A 23,448-nucleotide genomic window follows, 5' to 3' on the forward strand; every position below is an offset into this window, starting at 1 on the left:
TTCTTCAATCCCTCGAAATGAGAGACACGAAGAGCACGCGTGAAGCTGCAGCCACACTAAACTTAATCTGCCCTTTGTTTGATATGGTTATTCTTCAGGGTTGCCCTTTGTCCTGGTGGGAGGGGAGGCTGGGCTGAGTTGCGCCCGGCCGCATCCGGGCCGAGCTCATTAACTTTGCTCTTCGGCCAATGTGCCGGGGAAGAGGGAGAGGAGGGGGGGGGCATGTATCATGCTTGCCCCGAAGCAGCCCATAAGCGACAAAAAAAGCTGATGTCTGCAGTAACTTTACCTCGCTTGAGATATTAATAGGCTCCCGTATTCCGCTCTCGCTGTGCTGATAAACGAACAATGGAAGACTGTGGCGAGTCTCTCTACGCCAGTTACTTGACTTGGGATCAGGTTTCATTGCCTCAAAAACAAAGACGAATCAGTCTTGCAAATAAAGAAGGCTAGCATGGAAATCTTTTCAAGTAAAATTGTGGATAACTCAATATATTGAAAACCCGTCCACCCACTGGCGAGTACTGAGCAGTCACTCTCTCAACCCCTACGAGGGAGACGGAGATCCCCAGCGTCAACACTGCCCCCGGCAGCCTGATAGCACAACCCTATTTAGACATGACAAGGGGCCGCCCCAAGGTCGGTTCGCTGCCGGGCCCTCATATCTGACGACCAACATCGCGCGACAGAGCGCTCTTGAGCATCGTCGCGTTTCGGGGTTTGAAGTAGAGCCCCGTGGGTCGCGGCGCCATGGCCTGGTGCGCAGGACTCTCGCAGCCCGTGATGGGGTCCGCGTCGATGCCGGGCTCGGCGCAAATCTCAAACGACGCAATCAGGCGAGTAAAGAGCGTGTACACGACATGGTTCGCCAGCGTGTACCCCGCACACATGCGATAGCCCAGGCCGTAGCTGAATATGGGCTGATCAGGGTCCTCGAACCAGCGCTCAGGCCGAAACGTGTCAGGGTCGCGGAACAATTTGGGATCTTTGCAGTGTAACTATTAGTGGTGTGGTATGGTTGCATTCGAATGTGGCCGGAGAATTACCTCTGTTGCATGCAAACGTGTTGAGCACGACTGTGCTTCCCTCGGGAATGACTTTATCTTGGTATACAATGGGCTGCACGGCCAGTCGTGGCAGCGCCAATCGCGATGGAGTGTAGAACCTAACCCCCTCCCCCTCCCCATTATTAGTTTCAATACTGCAACAACGGGAAAAACGACGAATCGTTCGCTCGGAGCGACAACTTGCCGGAGAATTTCGCGCACTAGGGCGCTGATGTAGGGTACGTCCTCGGTGTCCCGCAGAGGCTCCCCCAAAACCTGTCCAACATCGGGGTACACTTTTTGAATGTGGTGCAACGCCGTTTCCTGGATATCCGGCCGCGTGGCCAGAAGAATGAGGCCCCAGTAAATGGTGTTGCTCTCGGTCGCCAGCCCGCCCGAAAGAAACGTGAGAAGGACGGTCGACAGCTCGGTGAGGGGGAGAGGGTGCGCGGCAGCCTCGTTCTTGGCCCACAGGCAGGGCTCATGAGTGTTGTCGCGAATCTTGCACTTGACCTCTTCGTTGAGCTGCCTGACGTAGGCGTCGCGGCGCTCGCAGAGCTTCATGGCCGACCCGCGATACCGATTAAAGGGCCACAGGCGCAGCATGGGCAAAAAGTCTTGCAGATTGTCCGTCATGCTTCGCAGTTTCAGAATCTCGTGCTCGACCTCGATGATTTCCTGTGTCAAGGGATCGCCGAGATACATGCGTCGGCCGTAGCAGATTGACATGGAGAGGCTCAGAGCCAACCTCTTTACAAGCTTTGAGACGTGGAGCGCGGTCTGGCCCTCGGCACCGTAGCTCAGAAGCTCATGTACAAAGTGTCTTGTTTCGAGATCGATCTTGTCCAGGTTCGCTTTGACTGCAGGCTTGCTGAGTTCAGCAGCCGTAGCCTTCCGGCCGCGTTTCAAGGCATCGCCGTAGACTGCAGTGCCAATGGTCGGTCCCAACGTGCCGGCGATAAACTATACATCATGTTAGAAGAAGCTCATTCATCAACTAGAATCTGAGAATTGAAGAACAGAGGCTCTTGACCATTCCAAAAGTGTGCATGGGGCTGTGGGCATTACTGTACCTCGTGAAATGTGTGGAAGATGGGCCGAGACGAGAGCGCAGCAGCGCTACCAGTGAAAATCTCCTTGGCTGAAGCCGCCGAATTCACGACAATGACGGGCATGTTTCCAAATCTGACTTGAATCACATCTCCAAGCTGCTTGGACCAGAGAACGAACTGTCTTTCAGCATGGCAGCGGTACAGTGATGGCAGGTTGCCCACAATGGGCCATGGCCGTGGGCCGGGGAAGTTGGCAGTCGAGGATGACTTCAACACAAGAGCCAGATAAATGGCAACACAGGCAATCAATGGTCGAATCAAGCTCAGAATGGAAAGTTCTGGCAAGGACAATTGATAGAAACGGTGAGGCAGTTGAACAATCAGCTCCGGCAGGGGCTGGAACACGTCAAAGATCTCCATTGCGAGAGACTCAACCAGTAATTGACTGATTACTCAACCGGTTATGAAGAGATAGTTGGGATTTGTGAGTATGTAACTTGGGACGATGACGTGCTTCTATCATTTGACTATTTTATATCATAGTCTCTGGTCTCCTTGGGTGAAATTGCGAAGAGAACGACGGGCAATGCGGCCAATGCCGGCCGGATTACAGGTAAACAGCGGACCAGAAAAGAAAACAAAAAAGAATTTCATGATAAAAAAAATGAGAAATAAAAAAAAGAAAGTAATTTAAAAAAAAATCAAAATCAAACACAAATACAGAGTACAAAATGGCTTCTATCGTTCTCAACCTCGTGCTGAGAGTATTGATCCGGAGTCGTCGCCGCTTTTACAAGTGGTGTTCAACCACTACCGGGGCCCTCGTCCAAGATGGAGACGTAGATCCTCATTGAGACGGGGGCGTGTGCGATCGCTGGGGGGGGGGGGGGCGTGTGCAGAGACACCACCACCCGGCACTACTGTTGAATTTGTCTGACTGTGGGGGAGTTGCCAGGCTTTTTTTTTTTTTTTGGTCCGAGACACAACTACTCTGTGGCTGGCTGGATTGTAGTATTGCAGTAGACGACTGCCGCCATCGTGGGCCACGGGTCGAGTGTCGCAGTCGAAACCTGCCCAGGCCTTTCCAATGGCGAGGAAGTGCGGTGAATACCGGAGAGGCTTTTTGGGGGGGGGGGGTCTGGCCATCTGGCCCAAGTCGGCCGGCATGGATCGGAAGTAGCTTGTCCTGGGCGTTGAAGCTAACAAGATCGCTACCTTTATATTACTACTGCATGGATGGCGACGGCCCGTCCCGTTGAGACGCCGTTGATGAAACCGGTCGAATGTTGCACCGAGAGGTACGCTTGCCCGCCGGAGGCTGTAAATTTATGTCTCTAAGAACAATAGCTGGGATTGAGACGCAAAGTTGACCAAAAAGAATATTCAAGTTGTGCCTTTTGTTGTGTCCGTCATATACTCCGAGTTGCTCGATCTGTCTACCCTTGCTTTACGTAGAAAAAATTATAGCTGGACGGTAAGACTGGGGGAGACAACAGACGCGATTTTACCCAAAACCGGCATATTGGGGGACGAAAAGTCTCCCGGCGTAGGCAAATCCGTCAGCTCGACGCCATCCTGAAAGAGCAAGCAGTAGCTGGAGCCGCCAAAGTGAAACGACCCGAGCTCGTCTCCCTTCTTGACGTGCTGCCCTTCCTTCACGGTGACCTCGCAAGTGCTGATTTCCACCATGCCGACCGCGACAAACGCCACCAGTCCCAGGCCCGGGTGGTCGGCCTCGATGACGATGACGGCGCGCGTGGCCATCTCGCTCAGGTACCGCATCGCGTGCCCGAACCCCTGCGGCCTCTGCGGAAACGTGACGCCGGGCCGGTCCGCGCCGAAGAAGCGCGGGAGGCTGTAGTAGGTGCCGTCGACGACGCGCGCGCTGCGGATCCGGCCCGAGACGGGCGCGTGCCAGCGGTGGTACGAGTGCAGGCTCAGGAACGCCTGGTACACGGTCGCGTCGGCGAACCGCTCCGCGACCGGGTCGTGGCCCAGCATGTCGAGGACCGAGTAGGGCTGGCCCTTGACGAAGAAGGTGTCCCGGAGCTGGGCCTTCATGCCGACGGTGTGGGGGACGGACTCGCAGGCGTTGATGATGACGTTGTCGTCGTCGGGCTCGGCGACGGGCCGCACGTGGGGGCGGAAGCGTCGAGTGAAGAAGTCTGGAGGAGTACTTAGCCGGGACAAGGAAAGAGATAAAAAACTTTTGTGTGTCAAAGTGGACGTTGTAACTTACCGTCCCAAGAGCGGAAGCCGTAGTACTCGTCTTCGACATCGCACTGGAAGAGCTCTGTAAAGCTCGCCCTCGTACCGGGCTCCAGGTTTGCGACTCGCTCTAGATCCTTGAGCGAAGCTTCACCAAGCCATCCATCCGAACCGTTTTTAACATATGGTAGTGAATCAGTACTCTAAAGATAACATCAAGTGTCAGTACCACGTTAATGACGGAACCGCACAGACTGGCAAGGGAACGTACGCCAAGAAAGGCTGCCCATTCATTCAGGATGCCCTTGAGCAAAATGTTCACCTCTGGGTCAGAGAAAGCAGCGTAACCGCTGTTTTGACGTCTCTTGTCAATAATGAAGCAACGAGCCAGGAGTACTAGTGATGCGTACCTTGCCGTATTGGCTGGATCGGTGAGGATCAAAGCCATGGGCGGGACGGGCACGCCAAGTCCGGGAGGCGGAGCGGTCCTCACAATGTGGCTCAGCAGCTGCAGCATGTGGTTGTAGTCGCGGAGAACGGTCTGATTCTCGCCGTATCGGACCTCTGGAGGGATCTGGGTGAACATTTCGGTAAAGTACATGTACAGGTGCGATTTCGACTCGATGGCGTCCTTGAGGCGCTGGGTCGCGGGCGATAGCGTCTGCTCGGGCTGCGCGTCGACCTCCTCGACCAGCCGCCGAAGGTACGACATGTGCATATCATGGTCAAGATACGGCCAAGTTCTACCCCCCCCCAAGATTTGCCGGGTTAGCAATATGACCCCACGAACAGAGCACCGGTTTCGTTTTTTGCGCTTCCATACCGGGGATCGGCTGCAGATGTGGCCTCGGAAGAGCCCACGTCTTGCGATGGGACAAGTTTGCGATCGTTGCTCAGCGATAAAAAGTTCCAGCTCGTAAATAGCACGTAAATGACCATGATTGTCCACAAAAGAGCTCGCCCCTTTGCTGCTCTGTCCATGGACGCCATCGTGCCTTGATGATTCTGTGCGAGCGGATGTGATGGCCGTTGGGGTGACACTACTAAGAGGATGCAAGAATTATTCACGAAAGAAAGAAAAAAAAAAGGCTTGCGATTAAGCAAATACGGAGCTTTTATTCGATATCCGGAGAGCATGTGCTAAGCCAAGTACTGGGCTGGCCAAGACATACATGTCGCACGGCTGACCGCGGCCAGCGTGGCTCCGGCACCCGGCACTTATTTTACAGGGCAATAATTCCTTGACAGGCGCTAATTCTAATTTCGTATTGATAGCTCACTGTCGTAATCACATACAATCGAAACAAACAGTTACGCATAGAACAGTTGCCTTGCCGTTCCCAAAGTAGCATCCACATACAATGAAAGCAGAGTATTGAGGCAAACTTGTTGTATTAAAGGGGATTCCTAGTTTTATACTACGGACTGATTTTGGTGCCGGATTCCGGGGCCAATTATTAGCTCAAATACAACTTTGGGAGCTCTCGTCAAATAGTCTGATTGAGCCTCTTTGTCAAGAGTCCATCAATAGAGGCATAGGCCCCTTCCTCTGTTTCTTGCTTCTTTTCCTTGTCCTCGCGCTCATCTAGAACCGAGAGCGCAGCCGTCATGGGTACTCTCTCTGGTGCGGGTGCGGATAGGAATCGAACGGCCCGGACTTTGTGCACGCCGCGGAAAGTCTGTATCGCGAAAGATTGATGTCAGTTTTGACCTAAGAGGTCCGAAAAGAGAAGAAATAGATTGATTTACCCTCATTTGTTTGACAATGCGATCCATTACTTCAATGATTGCCAAGTCCTCAGCCGAGCCCCCCTTCTCCAGCTTTGGTCGGAAGCAGTACCTCTTCATGGCTGCAAAGACATTTCTCATGTTCTTGCAAATGTGCATCTTGATCTCGTCTTCCGAATGATAGGAGGGAACACCGATGAATGCGTCCATGGCGAGGAAAATGAGCGTCTGACTGCCAGACAGCCCGCCATACTCAACGGGGCCGTGCTCAGAGTCAGATGTGAGACCCCAGCTGTGAATTCCCGAAACGTGGCGAACCCATATGGCGCGAGAGACATTCGGCTCGTTCATGTTGTTGTAGAGATGCAGGATGAGCTTCCGAACATGCTCAAACACGGCCTCGGTGTACGCGAGAGCGGCCTTTTTGTCGCCTCGCTGGTAGCTCATCATTGCATGTATAATTCCGCAGTACATTGGGGTAGCCTGTGCATCAGAGAGACAAAAAAATGGATTAGAGCGGACTGACATTTTGACGTTTGACCGAGCGTAGTTTAGAGTTTCCCACTTACCAGCGTCTCAGAATCCGTGAATATCTTACACCAAGCAAGCTCAGTTCGTTGAACAGACTCCGACATGCCTTCGTTTACTTGGTAGGTCAATTTGCCTTGGTCGTCAAAATTACAGATAATGTTTGCCATGATGTTTCCGCTCGGAGAAGTAATGTCGAGATGCTTCTGGATAAATGACCACGCCAAGTCAAGCTCGAACGGGAATGCGAGCTGCTTCTCATTTTGAGCCACTCGGACAACCGGGTTGGTGGCCCATCTATGGGACAAAGACAGAAATCGTTAGCCCGTTTGGAAATGGGAAAGAGAAGAACCAACTCAGAGATCGCACCTGTAAGCGTGTCGTAGACAGGCCACGCAGGAATAGAAGCCATTGAAAGAGTCACGGCTCAGCTCTGCCCAGTTGCCGTCCAGAATCGACTGCAGACAGCTCGCCGTCGCACGCGTGTCGACGTGCTGCTCCAGGCTTGCACGCATACGTGCGCGAAACTCGGCGCACCTCTTGATGTTGAAGTCATCATCGAGAGACGGCTCAGCGGTGGCCAGAAATGGCGCGACTTGGGCGTAGACCGTTCTGTAGGCGCTCAGAGCTGCAGGCCAGCCGTCATGCCGGGCCACGGGCGGCCAGCTCCCGGCACCGTCCTCTCGCACCAGTTTTAGAAACTCGGTCCGGAGCTCGTGGTCCACGTTGAGTGCTCGCAGACTTTCGATTCCTGTTTCGGGAATCGTACGTTTGGAGAGAGGCTGGCAGTACCAGGCTCGCCAGGTGTAGACCAAGGCGGCAACCGCCAGGAGCACCACGACACTCGTGAGACTTATCATGGTAGTTTGCGAGCCAACAAAGCACGAAAACAGTTGAGAATGGAAATCGACACCCAAAGAGTAAAGACTTTGACAAGTTTGACGAGAAACTCCCGACTTTGAAAGACCCAAGTCACCGCAGTGTTGCCAAGGTATGCCGAATCGGCTCATCCCCGTACAGTGCTGAGCCAATAGCTCTCAACTCAGAAACACGAAAACTGTGGCTGGCTCAAACAACCTGTTCTCTCCGAAACATTCATGAATTTGTGTCACAGAAATCAGCTAATTAATTGACCTGCTACTCTCGAACATGCATTGCACTGCTTTCTTTTCTCGTTTCTGCTGTTCATGCCTTGTACTCTCCAGCTTTCCCATTTTTGTTAATGACACGCCAGTGGGCGACGGCCCGAGCCGCCACTTCAACCCATGCGGATGATCCTGACCTGAAGTAGCACACACGCCCTGAATAAGCTAGCTAGATCCCTGCCCTCACCCTGAACACCTAGCCCATCTCTCGCGTCCGATTGGCGGGTGGAAGTCTTGGGTCAACGTTGTCTATAAGCCGCGCTGCGGCCCCCCACCTCGCATTATCGGGATGCACTACTTTTCAGAACCGGTTTGCCGCTCCATCAGCAAGTATGATGGCTATATTTAATACCCTGGCAACCTGGGATGTATCTTGATACCGCTCATCTCGCAAGGAGCGTCCTTTTAAAAGTAATACATCTGGAAAAGGACTAGCTCGAGCGAACGATTCTACAAGGGTATGAAAGGGTCTAAGACTTTCGTCCCGCACCCAGTCCTCAGTACATGGCTGAGTAAGTGATGATCGTTCCACAGTTGATCTAAGTAGTATGCCAATACTAATACTCAATATAGCCGAGCCCTGGGGCGTAGCTGTAAAGCAAGGGTGTAAGAACTTGCTATGCCGTCGCGATGATCCCCTGGCACTGAACGCTGGGGGGAGGTGTCTCCGGCCTGAACCAGTCTCTTCCGCAGTCTCCATCGTAGAAGAAGTCTTCAATGACTTGTCTCTTGACCGGCTTTCCAGTCGCCGTCATCGGCAGTTCTTCTCCGAGCCCGAGGATCCGCATCGCGACAGGCCATTTTTCCTCGTCTAGTTTCCCCCAGAGGTCTTGTCGCACCCGTCCAATGCTCATCTCAGCCGTATGACTCTGTTTGGGGCGAACAACCGCTCCACAGAGCTGCACTGACTCGGAAACCGGAACTGCCACGACAGTCGCCTCCTCAAAGTAACCGAGTGCCATCAGTGCGCGCTCCACCTCAACAGTTGAGATGGTACAACCGCCACGTATTACATCTATGACGGCGTTAGTTTCAAGACGCAATGAGAAATCGGGCCCATTTTGAAGTCTTACAGTCATCTCGCTCACGGCCATGGAAAATTAGCTCGTCGTCGACCAGCTCCGCAATGTCACCGGTCCTGTAGAAGCCGTCATCGTCAAAAGCGGCTTTCGTTTTCTCTTCGTCACCGAGATAACTGATCTTTGTCAGTACTGTCGTGATCTAGCCCAAAGTTGGTTGTTTCTTTGTGTATTGGAACTACGCACCATAAGAATCTATCCGGACTCTTGATAAAAAGCCGGCCGTGAGTTCCCTCCGAGAGCTTGACCTCCACCCCGGGAGCAATCTTGCCGACAGATCCCTGAACACGATATCAGTAATCAACGTAAGAAGATACAAATTAGTAGAAAAATCGACCACAAACCTTCTTATTAGAGATACCAAGAGTCGGTAATCCCCCGAGTTCCGTGGTGCCATACCTGTTCTGGAAAGGGCACCCGAGCACCTCGGTCCAGAAGTCTACTGTATCGCGGTCGACCAGGCCACCGATGCTGAGGAAAAACGTAATGCCGCTAAAGTGCTTCGAAATCTCACATCTGCTCTCTTGCGTGAGCTGCTGTTCTGATCCCCCCAACAGCAATTGCTTCATGCCACGCAAGAGGGCGGGGTTGAAGACAAAGTGCGTAATGTGGTGATTTTTGAACGTGTCCAGGACATCGGCAGAGGAGGCAGGTGTATTGAGCGCAAAGACAGTCTTGCATGTCAAAAGACCGTCAATGATATTTTTCGTACCTCCAAGCCAATGACTAGCATTGTAATTGACGACAGCGCCGTCTCCTTGCTCAAGGGGAGCGGCAGCGAAACAATATCTGCGCAGGACCACACCTTTGGAGTAACCGGTCGTTCCAGAGGTGAAGACAACAAAGCCAGGACCATCTGGGTTCAACTCTGTTCCTTCAGCGATAGAGATGTCATTAGGAGACACACCGGCCTGGTTGAAGGAAATCGGCACGACACTCAGTGACCTTCCGCTTGTCTGCAGAACATGGTCAACGACAGTTTCAACCTCTGCAATGCTTCCTTGGTCGGTAAGAATGCAAGTTGAGTTGGCTTTGGTGAGCGTATCAGCTTGGCGCTCAAGCGCGGCAGCAGCATCTGCGAGCGGTATTAGCAGTGAGTATAGCAAAAGCCCAATAATTCGTGGCTCGGAACTCACCCAGCGGCACAAATGCTCCGCCTAGAGCGCGAACGGCGAAGAATGCCACGGCGAATTCATAGCCCGTCTTGGTGCAAGCAGTCTGGTATAGAGATGCATCGCTCAGCAGCCCGTTCTCATTGAAGCATGTCGCGGGCAGAACGGCTTGCAGCTGACTCCTCGTCTGTAAAATGTCCCCAAGTAGCTCGGGGTACGTCTTCTGTAGTCCGTACATGTCATGAATAATGATTCGGTGTTCAGGCACCGCTCGAGCGGCTCGGATCAGCTTGACAAGCAGCGGATCCTGAGGGAATGAGGGCTTCGCGTTGGGGACAGACATTTTGTGAAAATAATAATCTATCGTCTCTGGAGATAGATAGACCAAAGAATTCAAGTATCATTCACTACTTGGAAAATGCTTCAGAGTTGTGAAGAGGGAAAGATTTCTCCGAAATGGGCTGCAGCATGGGTAGCTTGAAGTATTACACCATTGCACGTGCATCGAATAGTTACATAAGGGGGTTTTTCCCTTCGGCTACTATATTACGATAATTCTGTTGTTATATTCTTGCTATGAAAAAGCGTTTAATTACTCTGAAACCCATCATCATGTATCAATTCCAAGTCATCTGTGGCCCTTCTATTAGCCTACCTAAGCAAAGCAACCTTCATTCGGCGGGCACCAGTTTCTCGGGCTCACTTCGCCGTTCGACTACTCTCATTGTAATGTTATCAGGCATTACAAGGGCAGCCTATATATGTATTAGTTGGGGCACAAGACAAAGGTGCGCTGAGTGGGCAGGACTCGCCTTGCCGTAAGAAAATTTGTATCCCTCTGGGTGCCTCCATTCAATGTTGCGCACAAGCTCACACAGGGTGCACTGCAGCATCTGCATTGCAATATTGAAGCCGAGGCACTTTCGACCATAGATGCCAAATGGAAGGTACTGACCACGGGCTTGTCTCTGGCGCAGCATTTGCTTGACGCTGGCCGAGTCTTTGCCCCAGCGAAAGGGGTTGAACTTGCGGACGTCTTCTCCCCACACCTGGGGATCCGTCTGGACGCCATATGCATGCCAGCCCAACATCATGCCCTTGGGTACAGCAATGTCTTCCCCCAGAACATAGGGCTCCGTTGCGATGCGGTTCGACATGTGTCCAAGCGGGGGGTAGAGGCGCAGCGCCTCGTAGATGATGGCATTCAAAAGGGGGAGCTGGTCCAGGTCTTTGAAGGAATAGTCCCATGGAATGTCTTTTGTGACTTCCTCGCGAAGGAGAGCCTGAATGTGCGGATGAGCACCAAGCTCCTCCATGGCTGAGTTGAGCGTCGTTTCCACATTCTCGTGGCCAGCGATGAACAGCTGTTTGTGGTTGCATTCAAAGTGATAGTTGGACATGAGGTTCTGTTCGCGAGCGCGGTGCAGGCTGAATCCAATCTTGTTCTCTCCGCCCGGAGGCGGTGGCGATCTGCATCGCTCCTCCGCCAATCGAAGCAGCCTCGACTGCACCTCGTGCAGAAGGGTGTCGGTGTGATGGGTCACGGGAAGCTTGAACGGCAAATTATCCAGAAATGGAAAAAGGCCTTTCAACCGGCCCATGAACTTTCTGTTTTGAACACCAAGAACCTGCTGAATGTTGAAGGTCCGATAATCCATCTTGTCGTCGAACTGTGCGTCCAAGAAATATTCGCCCCAGACAGAAAGGGCCCAGCGCCAAACAGCAGGGCCGACCAGAACGCCTGATTGCTGGTTCTCGAGGCCCTCTTGTGTCTGCAGCAGCTTGTCTGCTAGGTCTCTGGCCTTCTGACGGAACGAATCCAGAGGTGCAGGAAGACAGAAGCCTTCTTTGAGGAGTTTGCGAAAGGTCGCATATTGCTCGCCATCAGAGTCAATGATGTTGATGCCGAACAGCTTCGCGCCGCTACCCCAGGGAATCCTTTCGGCAAGGCCCATCTTGTTCAGCTTTCGGTCACTATTTCTGAACATTTGCACAAGATACTCTGGCTTTGACACCAGTATTGTCCAAGCACCTTCATTCCAGAAAGCCACCGCGCCATGCTTCTCGATCGGTCCCCTGACAAGTCTGTTGTAGACATCAGATTTTGATGCTCCCCTGAGAACAATGTAGAAATGAGACCATAGAGATATTCTTGGAATATTTCGTGGAAAATTCCGTGGCATTGCGGTGCCGTATGCCACGGCGCATACCGCAGCTGCGAGAAGCCCGAGGGCTATCCACATCGCGCGGGGAAGATCGCTCGAGAGAGGAAGGTTCAGAGCTTGAATGAGCTTCATCTTTGCTATGAAGTGAGAGCTAACAGAGTGATGAAGCAGCTCCTCTGCTCAGTACTAAGCGAAAAGGTGTGTGTGAAACCTGTAATGATCCGTGGGCTGCGCGGACGGGCAAAGCAGCTACTCGATACAGAGAAGCCCGATTCGGACAGAGCTTTTAAAGCCCCCCCCCCATCCTCAATCGTTCACTGAGAAGAAGAAGACAATGACTTGCCAAACTCGGCACTCTCCGCTTGCGGAGCTACTTCTGTTGTAGGTCTCGGAAGAGGCACCGCGGCAGAGTCCCGATAGCAAATGTGCAAGGCGTTGGCCGAAAATTGCCTTTTTGCGCTGGCGTACCCGCGACTAACACATGTCTCACATGCCCGCCGGACGCTTTAGCTGCAGCTGAAAGCTGAATGTGTAACTAGCTCAGCCTCTTGTATGCTATAAATGTCTTGAATATCGCCAAGACATTTGCAGCGGGAAGACATCGGGGAGTCAAGGTCGCATTGCCTACTCTAATTTATCATCCACCCCCTCGCCGCCAGTCACGCTTCCTGCTTTCGTAATATACTGTCCGCTCAATCTTAGATGCTACAGTGATCCGCTCCGTTGCATGGCTTAATTGGCGGTGGAGAGGAGGTGTGTGCATGGCGTCGGGTTCCTACACCTGAGTCTGCCCAACCAACCCAGATGTACTTGGTACTCCGTACCGCTGAAGTGCACGCGAACGTAAACACGCCACATTACTAAGTAGTAACAAAAGAAGAATGTTTGACAGCCTTTTGAGTCTGTCTCGGTGCTCGAGCACTTGGTGGCGTATTGTCGGTACTCTACTGCCCTGCAATACTTGCCGTTGTGGCGTAGAGCTTCTGAGGCACCCTGCATTCGGGGCAGGTGGGCGCTGAACGAGAAATTACCATACGAATGAAATGACGCTCAACAGCTTCAGATGTCATGACGTATGATCATGATGCATTGTCTGACAGTGTCGTATTCGCTCATGTCTTCCTAAGACGCTTCGTGAGCCCGCGGAATTCATGAAGGTATTTCGAACCTCCACGACGGGAGAAGGTGTCGAGTTGGCAGTCAAATTTGATCCAACTTACTTCAAGCAAAGGTGAAATTACTTTCGAGAGCCTGCCTGCAACTTATCCGGAGCACGATACATCCAGCATGTTGCTACCCAACATTTCTGATACCTGGCTTCTCGCAGCGTCGGCCGCAGGTTTATGCAGTGCTTTTTTGTTGCTGCTGTCGCGACTCACAACATGTACTGCGGGCTTCGCGCAATTGGGTCGGCCAAAGCCGCAAGATAATTGGTACGAGGACGAGGACGGCAAGAGCACACCGGAGTCGATGGCCATATTCTCCAACAGGTATCCTAAGCTTGTGTGTCTCCTTCTCACCACTCTTGCCTTTGTCACGTCCGTTGCAATATCTATGATTGCCACCCTGTACGCCGAATCTCGCAATGAGAAAATATCTGCTTGGATCCTGACACTTGCATGGGTGAGTTTCTTCCTAATCATCACTAGTATGCCATCTACTCAGATTCTGACAAGTCTAGGCCATAACTCTGCTTCAATCTGTCTCTATTCGACTTGACATTGCACCAGTGAGATGCTATGAGGCTGGACTCCGGGTAGCTGCCGCTGCGGCCGCAATCGTCCCGGGACTGATATGCCAAGGGCTGTTTATTGCACAGCAATCTATTGAATATAGGCGCGCTATACTGAGCCTCATAGCAGGAAATCTTCTTCTTTGCCCGTGCGTAATTCTCGTTGCGCTGCTGTTTCCAAGACGTCCTCATGTGCACTATAATGGCCGAACTGTCTCCGCTGAGCAGTCAGTCAGCGCACTTCAGAAAGCCCTGTTCCTCTGGGTGCAGCCACTGATCGCAAAGTCAACCCGCAATGGCGATCTCAATCACGAGGACATCCCGTCGATGGAAAGATTTGCGAGGGCGGCGCAGCTCGCTGCAGAATGGGTTTCTGCGAATCATACTGGGCGCCTTTTCCGATCTCTGGCCAGGACTTACTGGCGGCAATTAACGCTTCTCTGGGTCAGTGTCCTCATACGATCGATTGTCGGGGTTGGGCCGTTCTGGGCCATGTCACAGCTCATTCAACGATTGGAAAGACTTGATTCAGATACGCAAGCCGGACCGAGCCTATGGATATATCCCATTCTAATAGGCCTCTTCACATTCTCCGAACAAGTGGGTTGCGGCCTTCCAAAAAGACCGAATGTCACTGATCAAGCTAACAAACCCGACTTCTCAGATGATTGCCTCGCGAATCATGTGGCACTCGATCAAGAAAATATTTGCCCCTGTCCGGGGCCAGCTATCCGCATTAATCTTCGCAAAAGCACTACGACGGAAAGACATCAAAGCAGCTGCACATATCAACGATGAAGAGGCGAAACCTACTGGTGCCAACGGGACTGCTACCGACGCCACGAAAAAACAGACTGGTGAAAATGCAAAAGCAAAGACTCACGACACGACAGAGAATCCTTCAAAATCTCGACAGGCCATTATGAATCTAATCGGAGTTGATGTTAAACACATTTCGGATTTTGCCATGTATCAGGTCCTGATTGTCAGTAGCATCGGGAAGCTGGTCATCTTTTCTGTCTACTTGGTCCAAGTCATCGGTGCTGTGCCTTTTCTTGCGGGTGCTTTTGCATGGGCTTCTTTGCTGCCAGTCAACGCAATCGCATCGCGCCGCTACATTGGTGCGGAGACGAAGCTGATGCGAGATCGGGACCAGAAGCTTGCAGTTGTTAGCGAAGCTGTCAATGGCCTACGACGCATCAAGTTCTCAGCCCTGGAGGCACAGTGGGAGGAGCGCATTCTCGAACGGCGAGAGGAGGAGCTGAAGACGCTTTGGCGAGTTTTCTTGGCAAATACAATGGTGTTTTGCTGCTGGGTAACGAGCCCTATTCTACTCTCTGCGGCATCCCTAGCCACCTACACGCTGATGAATGGCCACTTGTCGCCCGCTGTGGCGTTTGTGAGCATCGCAATGTTCAGGAGCTTGGAAGCCGCATTGGCAGGCTTACCAGAGTTGCTTACAGTGGGATTTGACACCTTTGTCTCCGTCCGCCGACTAGACGCATTCTTACATGAGCCCGAGCTGCAGCCAACCATAACCCACGATTCACGCGTTGCCTTTGAGAATGCGACAATCACTTGGCCCAGTGATGTGCAAGGCAAAGCCGCGCGCGACCGTGACGGAGAAACGTTCACTTTGAGCGGGCTGAATGCCGAGTTTCCAGAAGGCCAGCTCTCTGTGGTTACAGGAAAATCGGGTACGGGAAAAACGCTACTGCTACAGGCTCTAATTGGAGAAGCCGACTTATCTGATGGCAAGATTGTGATGCCTGCTTCTCCCAAGGAGCTTCCGCATTGGAACTGTACCAGTGACCAGTTCGACTCAGCCGACTGGGTAGTGCCAGGTCTGGTGGCCTACGTCTCGCAGACTGTCTGGTTGGAAAATACATCTCTCCAGAACAACATCTTGTTCGGCCTACCATTGGTCGCCAGCCGCTACAAGACGGTCATTCATGCATGCGCCCTGGAGAAGGACATTGCGGCCCTTGAAGATGGCGACGAGACCGAGCTAGGCGCGAATGGTGTCAACCTCAGCGGCGGACAAAAGTGGCGTGTCTCATTGGCCAGGCTGTTGTACTCGCGAGCGGGGGTTCTCGTCATGGACGATATATTCAGTGCGGTCGACTCGCATGTTGGTCGCCACATCATGCAGCACGCCATCGCAGGAGACATCTGCCGTGGACGGACACGGATCCTCGTCACCCACCACTTGGGCCTCGTTGCAGAAGAAGCGAGCTATTTCATTGAATTGGGAAATGGCACTATCCAGCATTCCGGCTCAACGTTGAGCGACTGCTTGGGGGCGGGGACAAGCGGTGGCACCGTTACGCCAAAGTCGATCTCGAGTGTCTCTAGCAGTGTCGGACCCCAGTACCTCAGCTCCGCTTCCATTGAAGGTCGAGCGGCGATTAACCAAAGATCTGAGAAGAAGGCCAAGAAGTTTGTTGAAGATGAGAAGCGTGAGAAAGGAGTAGTAAAAGGCCATGTCTACCACAAGCTGATCTCCAGCGGCGGTGGCTGGCATCTCTGGATACCACTTTTCATCTTGTTAACTCTATTTGAATCATCGAATTTTGGTGAGAAAAATCAAATACATGTGTAAATGTGCAACAATACTAATTGTTTGAACAGGCCGAAATTGGTGGGTGCGGATCTGGACAGCCTCCGACGACGTCAATATCCCATCTGGCAACGAAACTAGCATGGCAGGATTCCAAGCAGCATTTATCCAGCCTTCACTCATGGCACTGTATCCCTCTTCTGGCCGCCTCGAAACTTCCGCCACATCGGAATCCCATTCTTTAGTCTACTATTTGGGTGTTTACTTGCTGCTCTGCGCGGCGGGCGCGCTCGTGGGGACCGTGCGATTCTTCTGGTCGTTCTTGATCAGCATTCAGTTCAGCAGAAGACTCTTCCAGGATGTCCTGTACACGATACTTCGATCGCCGCTGCGGTGGATGGACACTGTTCCTGTTGGCCGGATTCTGAACCGTCTCACCGCTGACTTTGACATCCTGGACAGTAGGTTGATGGAGGAAATGACCATGGTCTTGGTCCACAGCTTCGAGCTCATCACCATATGCATGGCGGCCGTCGTCCTCTCGCGCATCATGATACCATTGGCCGGAACACTCATCTTGGTCAGCGTTCTCGTCTCTGCGCGCTACCTCGCAGCGGCCAGGCCCGTCAAGCGCCTGGAGAGCAACGCGAAATCGCCCGTCTTTGAGACGTTCAACGCGGCGCTGGCTGGTATGTCTACGCTTCGTGTATACCGCAAGACCAAGGACTACACGCGTCGTATCCATGACCAGCTCGACGAGTGGGGGACCATGACGCTGCACAACTGGTCACTCAACCAATGGATGACATTCCACATGAACGTCATCGGCACCATCTTCACCACCGCCGTGGGACTGCTGGTCGTGGCAGACCCCTTGCACTTCGGTGCGAACCTCGCCGGCTTTGCCCTCTCGTTTGCGCTCAGCTTCGCCATGTCCATGTCCTTTGCGATGCGAAACTACGCCACGATGGAGCTGGACATGAACGCTGTGGAGCGCATCACGGAATATGCAGAGCTCGACACGGAAAACTTGGATGGCGTGGAGCCACCTGAAGACTGGCCGTGCAACGGTACAGTGCAAGTCGAGCACCTGCAAGCCGCGTATGCCGAAGGCTTGCCACCGGTGCTACGTGATGTTTCATTCGAGATTGGTGATAAACAAAGAGTTGGAATAGTAGGTCGCACCGGGGCGGGCAAATCGTCGCTTACTCTGGCGCTGTTTCGACTGATAGATACGCGAGGCGGCAAAGTGGTGATTGATGGCATTGACACATCGACTCTTAATGCCCAAAGCCTACGGTCGCGCCTATCCATCATCCCCCAGGTAGGCAAACATAGCTCTGTATCAGAGTTTCTCCCTAATTCGACACTGACATGTACGATAATAGGACCCTGTGCTGTTTTCAGGCACGATTCGCAGCAATCTGGATCCGTCCAACCAGCACAGCGACGAAGAGCTTCATAGCTGCCTCGCACGCGTGCACCTGATCGACTCTGACAGCGACCGCAGCGTCAACGCCGAGAGCGTCGGCGGGAGCGATGCGGACGATGAGGGATCCTCCTCCTCCTCCCCGACGACCCCGCAAAACAACGTCAACATCTTCAGGCGGCTGACCAGCAAAGTGTCGGAGGGCGGCGGGAACCTGTCCCACAGCCAGCGGCAGCTCGTCTGCCTCGCGAGGGCGATCCTGTCGCGGCCCCGGCTCCTCGTGCTGGACGAGGCCACGTCCGCCGTGGACATGGCGACGGACCGCCTGATCCAGCGCAGCATCCGCGACGGCTTCAACGACACCACGCTCATCGTCGTGGCGCACCGCCTTCAAACGGTGGCCGACTTTGACAAGATACTGGTGCTCGACAACGGGATGATTATCGAGTCGGGATCGCCTCGCGAGCTATGGGGAAAGAATGGTGGCGTATTTCGTGAACTGTGTGAGCAGAGCGGCGAGGCTTTGCAGTTGAAGAATATGATATACGCAAAGCACGACTGAGATTGCGATTGCATTTGTCCCTGTTTTGGTTTAGAAAAATATTTTCGTTCTTCTAGTTTTTCAAATAATTGCAGCTTTAAATGTAAGATTGTTAATAAAAGCTATAATGGCGTTTAGTCTTCAGTTTAGCCACTGCCACTGTGGTTCACCATCCTGTCAACCACGTCCTGCCGCGTGACGACAGGTAACTGTTGTAGATTACCCGATACAGCGGCTTCTTGGACCTTTTCACTAAATCCATCTCTCCTATGCCTCTGTACTTGAAATTATCGTTGTTCGAGGCTTTCAAACGTATGTGCGCCTACATATTCAGCTTGAATGAGTTGAATTCAGTCGCCGTACCATGTAGCACAGTCTAGACCCTTATGCAAGACCAAGGAAGATTTCACGCATCTTTTCAAAGCGCGGTGTACCCATGCCCGAGACGGGATCCCAGCCACGCGTAGCGTTGAACCCCTTGCCGTTGCACACCCCGAAAACCATCCCGCCCTTGACAACATCCCTAAACATTTCCTCGTACTTGTAGAGCGTGGGATTGACGAATCCGACGGGGCCCTTGCCGCTTTGGAGTCGCTCCTCATTGATCAGATTCACCATGGCTCCGATGATGGGCGCGCTCATCGACGTCCCGCCCGGCGCGAGCTGCTCGCCTTTGTAAACGACGAACCCAAAATCGCCCGCGGCGGACAGATCCGGGTAGCCTCGGCCTGCGCCATTGTACACGCCGCCGCTCTCGTACGGAATCTTCAAGTCGGTGGTGCTGTAATTTGCGAAGCCAGGATCGTGAGATTTAAAGTACCTGTGTTATTATAGCTGGTTAGTCGCCAGCCAGCCAGCCTGCCCCCCATTACATGCAACGGTTGCCATGATTGGTGGGAGCTTCTCATCAAAGGTACCTGCAGGATTTAAAAAACTTACCGGTTCACTGCGTGCTTCTGGTACTCTGGGCGAGGAAATATGTTGCTGAACCCACCGCCCGGTGCGAACCACTTGGTGACCATTTCCTCGTCGCCCGCGTCACCGCCAGGGACGATTTGGGTAGCTCCGACCGAAGTCATATAAGGGCAAGACGAGGACTGATCCGCCGTAAAGACATCCCCATTCTTGCCCAGGCAGCCTTCCTCTGCGACGCCTGTGTCGCCGCTCGCCAAGAACACAGAGGTGCCTTGCAGACCCAGCTTCATAAACTCATCGCACTGGCGCTGCACCACCACCCCGTGTTAGCATGTAGGACGCAGGTTCGGCGGAAAATGGCGGACAAACCTTTTGGTACTTGACAGGATAGTCTTTTTCGGGAAAGCCATATGAGAAGCTAATCACATTTGTCCGGTTGAAGACACCACACTGACGCACGGATGGTACGCCATCAACCTCGGGATCATCGCCCCCTTGGTAGTCGCAGAAGCTCCCGTCAATGGCATCGAGGAAAAAGTCAAAGTAGCCCTTTGGGTGCGAGTCATCATACTCTGCTTGAAAATCGACAATTTGCTGAGGCCAGATGATCGGGTATGCCATCTGGTAGTCCAAGGTGGCCTCTTCGCCCGCCTCCTCCAGAGTGCCGTTGGCTCGGTCGGTGCCGATGATGTTTACGTCCGGGTGCGTTCCCTTTGGTATTTCAGGTGCCACCAGCGCAAAGTAGTCATCCAGGTCTTGTTGGGCATACTTTTGATGCTCTGATTCGTAGATTCCCATCTTGTTTCTCGGATCGGCAAGAGTGCCGCGAGGGATATTGTACATCTTCCGGAGGCACGTCGGGGTAATCAGTCTGGAGCACTTCTGTGGGTTACCTGTAGAATCAAGTATTTAGTGTCTATTCGACCGGCTGACTTGGATCGTCATGTTTTGCTTACCCTCATCATCCGTCAGAAGAGACCCATTTCGTATCTTGGCATGAGAAGTGAGAGTCCTTCGACGAGTGAATTTGCTCTTCTGGCCACTTTCTGTGCGTCTGCGAAGCGTAGCCAATCCAGGTACCACAAAGTCGACAACGTTTGAGACTTCGTGAGGCAGGCTGTACTGATCGGTACCAATATGCTCTAAATCACTCCTGGCGTGCTGGTATACATGGTACCTCGTTTGTAGAATATTCTCTAGTTTGTCAACGGTGGTCGAAAAGTACACAGACCCTTTGCTCTTGGGTACAATCAAAGAGTCGTCGGCCACGCCAGAGTCCGCAAGCCATCTCTTGACAGCATCGATGGATTCATCGGCAGGTTTAAAGAGCTCGGCAACTTGTTCAGCAGTGTAATGCTTTCCGTAATTGGGGGAATCCGGGTCAGAACTGATGAGGAGTTTTAGTAGGTCGAGATATCATGGGCCAGTCTTGAGTCCTTACACGTCCATGAGATAGTCCATGCCGTTTTCCAAGTTACGCTGCTTCAAAGCAACTCGTACCTGGATACGTTCATTGGCTGGAGCGACATTGCGCTTGACAAAGTTGCTCTTCACGGTCGTGCTGCGTCGCTCATGGACAACGTAGCGAGGCTTCGTTGAAGGCACAGCGGCTGCTGACGCAGCTAGACCTAGCAAATAAACCAAAGTCAACTTCATGATCGATATGTCGGAGAAAACTCTGGAACCTTGGCAGACTTGGGAGTTGAGTCTTTACCATGGAGTACTTGGAGTTGAATTGCGACTGCAATCCAACTTATACCCAGCCGACGGAGTTTCGACAGCGGTTTACTAGTAGTATAAAAGTTGATTGAAAGATCTAATTAAATTTGGAGCATATACATCTATGCTGACGCGTCGATACGAAGTTCATCCCATTTAGGAAGGTAATTGGGTGACGCTCAGTCCTATTGCCAAAGGCCACGGCCGTTCTCAGAATATTGTGGGCTCACGATCAGTAGGGATACAACCAATGGGGATAATCTTCAAGCTAGTGTTTCAGCATCTGCAGAGCTCTATAATCGAATTGATATAATTAATACTGACTACCTACTTACCGAGTTTGATGACGCGGCCGTACAGAGTGGAATTGGCACTGACAGAGTAATTCGGTATCCAGTATTGGCACCATAGCGAGGCAGGGGTCACTTCCTCACTAAATAAATATAACTCAAAAACCGGAAACATCAGACAACCGGTTGCTCTCTTTGACCGCACAAATATGTCAATTAACCCACGTCACAAATGCATCCAATCGGCGAACTAGGTTGGTGGATCGGTCGACTCTCAAGCTTTACAGGAAGACGCTTCCAGATAGATGGATACAATAGAGATGGTTAAGGAAAGAGGTACACTCAATATTTTCCACAGTCATGAATGTAGTTAAAAATCTGACTTGCAGTTATTTTCTGAAACTAACAAGAGTGTAGACACAAGACTTTATTCTTTAGAAGCATACGCCGCCAAGCCCGCGGGAACACGGCCCGTCTCACGGATCTAGTCCGTCGATTACTTACTGATTGTTATGCCAATATCTCTTGGCGCCTATGGAAGTTGTGGCAGTGCTGTAGATGGGGTTAAATAGGACCCAGCTCGCAAATACGAGAATTGTCCTGAGCCTTTAGGGTATTTATATGCAGTGGATGCTCCGGAGATATAGCCCCCATCAGTGGGGTTGCTCGGCGCTCCTGTGTATGATGGAACCAGCGACAGCGTCGAGCAGTCTCCATGTGACGAGACGCCGCCGACTTTATTCGATTGAAAGCAAGTTTCTGTCAGTGAGAAGTCAAAGAAGAGCCGTGCGCAAGCCCTGCGATTGCGGAAACAGAGCTTTTGTGCCCGAGCTGCAACTCTTATAAGATGGATTTTAACTTTCTAGATTGGACCCTGATGGATCTAGAATCTACTAAGGCCCATTCCCGTCTTTACATCGGTTTCCAGATAGCGCTGACAGAGTTGCAGATGCCTGCGGGAATGTAATTCGTCAAGTTCTACTTCCGTATACCTTGATTGAATTTGTCAAGCTCGAGGCCCAAACAAAGCCGAACAGTGGCCTGACACCACAATACTACTGATAAAGAGGGTCGAATTCGTGTATTGACGTACAGTTACATTGCCAAAAGCGGGCATAGTTACTTGCACGTCGAAAAGCGGTCAACAAACTGCACGCTGTAGGTATACTAAGTAGACTGGCCCAGATGATTGCCGCCGTGAACTCATTGTCTTGTTGAATGACCCATCGTGACCCCAACCCTGTAACTGATATACACTGCAACGCCATGGCCAATGAGACAAGGCATCGAGTCTAAAACCAATCATCACTCAAGTAACCCATCGGGCCGCTGGCGCTGCTTTAACGACAGGATTCAGACGTTGGCAAGAGTCCCATGGCGACGCGCACACCCCTCCCTAGTCCATCCGCCGGATGAGACATTTTATAGGACCAGATCTACTAGGGTCTGTAGACACACACCAACGCCCCCCTCCCCCCCTGCTGCGACAGGCGTTGCTAGATCCCACCTGAATGGAGTCAATGTAGTACAGGAAGCCAAGCCCCAGGCAACACGGCGGCATCCTGGTCTCCGTCCCGTCCCGGGCGTGCACTCCCCCAGCTACTTTCCGGACCAATTTACGGACTCAAGCAACAGCGTGTTGTCTTTGGTTTCCTTTTGACCCCCCCCCCCCCCCTTTTCTTGCCGGCCGGTTGATCGGCCAAGCCGGCCGCCATGTTTCTCAGTCCGGACTAAAAGTCGAACGGGGCGGCTTGCGTGAAAGATCGGCCAGCGCGGCCCGGTCCGCCAAACCTCCCCCCCCCCCTTCCGAGCACCAATTTACTCATTCGTGGTCTCCCGACACGCACCCCCCCAGCCCAGCCAGAGCAAGTCTCAAGTAGAATCGCGGGAAAGTGGCAGAAAAGGAAAATGTGGCGGACAGGTGCGCCCCATGCTGGAACCCCCCCCCCCCCCCCCTAATATGTGGACGGCCCCGATAATCCGTACATCATTCGCTGGCTAGCTAGCTGCTAGCCAACTAGCCACGCCGACCGCCCGCGATCATTGTATCATTGTTGAGGCTGAACGACGATCTTCGCTTCCACGCCCATAGACTGTCCGGCACTGCCCTCATTTACCTCCCAGTCCGGGACCAGGAGATATTGCCAAAGCCACTGTCGCACTCCACGAACTCCCTGCCTTCAGCTACGCCTAACCATG

At 52.5% G+C, this 23,448-nt stretch overlaps 7 protein-coding genes across 7 annotated transcripts; 1 reads left to right on the forward strand and 6 right to left on the reverse strand.

The window, feature by feature from the left end:
- Positions 1-659: 659 nt before the first annotated feature.
- V2A60_008335 (uncharacterized protein) lies at positions 660-2,518 on the reverse strand (the record flags this gene model as incomplete). The annotated part of the gene is made up of 4 exons (XM_083259608.1): positions 660-985; positions 1,047-1,119; positions 1,203-2,009; positions 2,120-2,518. The coding sequence occupies 4 exons, from the start codon at positions 2,516-2,518 to the stop codon at positions 660-662; spliced, it is 1,605 nt and encodes a 534-aa protein (XP_083115734.1).
- Positions 2,519-3,559: 1,041 nt separating this feature from the next.
- Positions 3,560-5,018, reverse strand: V2A60_008336 (uncharacterized protein; the record flags this gene model as incomplete). The annotated part of the gene is made up of 4 exons (XM_083259609.1): positions 3,560-4,263; positions 4,338-4,509; positions 4,578-4,656; positions 4,717-5,018. 4 exons carry the CDS (start codon positions 5,016-5,018, stop codon positions 3,560-3,562), a joined length of 1,257 nt encoding a protein of 418 aa, XP_083115735.1.
- Positions 5,019-5,793: 775 nt separating this feature from the next.
- On the reverse strand, positions 5,794-7,422 carry V2A60_008337 (uncharacterized protein; the record flags this gene model as incomplete). Its single annotated transcript, XM_083259610.1, has 4 exons — positions 5,794-5,985; positions 6,056-6,517; positions 6,604-6,859; positions 6,932-7,422. 4 exons carry the CDS (start codon positions 7,420-7,422, stop codon positions 5,794-5,796), a joined length of 1,401 nt encoding a protein of 466 aa, XP_083115736.1.
- A 902-nt stretch (positions 7,423-8,324) lies between these two features.
- Positions 8,325-10,241, reverse strand: V2A60_008338 (class I adenylate-forming enzyme family protein; the record flags this gene model as incomplete). The annotated part of the gene is made up of 5 exons (XM_083259611.1): positions 8,325-8,722; positions 8,781-8,902; positions 8,973-9,067; positions 9,131-9,861; positions 9,923-10,241. The coding sequence occupies 5 exons, from the start codon at positions 10,239-10,241 to the stop codon at positions 8,325-8,327; spliced, it is 1,665 nt and encodes a 554-aa protein (XP_083115737.1).
- Positions 10,242-10,569: 328 nt separating this feature from the next.
- On the reverse strand, positions 10,570-12,195 carry V2A60_008339 (uncharacterized protein; the record flags this gene model as incomplete). The annotated part of the gene is made up of 2 exons (XM_083259612.1): positions 10,570-10,653; positions 10,711-12,195. The coding sequence occupies 2 exons, from the start codon at positions 12,193-12,195 to the stop codon at positions 10,570-10,572; spliced, it is 1,569 nt and encodes a 522-aa protein (XP_083115738.1).
- A 1,155-nt stretch (positions 12,196-13,350) lies between these two features.
- Positions 13,351-18,346, forward strand: V2A60_008340 (uncharacterized protein; the record flags this gene model as incomplete). The annotated part of the gene is made up of 4 exons (XM_083259613.1): positions 13,351-13,686; positions 14,460-16,371; positions 16,427-17,679; positions 17,744-18,346. 4 exons carry the CDS (start codon positions 13,351-13,353, stop codon positions 18,344-18,346), a joined length of 4,104 nt encoding a protein of 1,367 aa, XP_083115739.1.
- Positions 18,347-18,709: 363 nt separating this feature from the next.
- On the reverse strand, positions 18,710-20,896 carry V2A60_008341 (S53 family peptidase; the record flags this gene model as incomplete). The annotated part of the gene is made up of 5 exons (XM_083259614.1): positions 18,710-19,145; positions 19,265-19,548; positions 19,610-20,133; positions 20,197-20,627; positions 20,682-20,896. 5 exons carry the CDS (start codon positions 20,894-20,896, stop codon positions 18,710-18,712), a joined length of 1,890 nt encoding a protein of 629 aa, XP_083115740.1.
- Positions 20,897-23,448: the final 2,552 nt, after the last annotated feature.

Source organism: Cordyceps javanica, chromosome 5 (assembly GCF_051103115.1).
Source record: "Cordyceps javanica chromosome 5, complete sequence".
Lineage (NCBI taxonomy): Eukaryota > Fungi > Ascomycota > Sordariomycetes > Hypocreales > Cordycipitaceae > Cordyceps > Cordyceps javanica.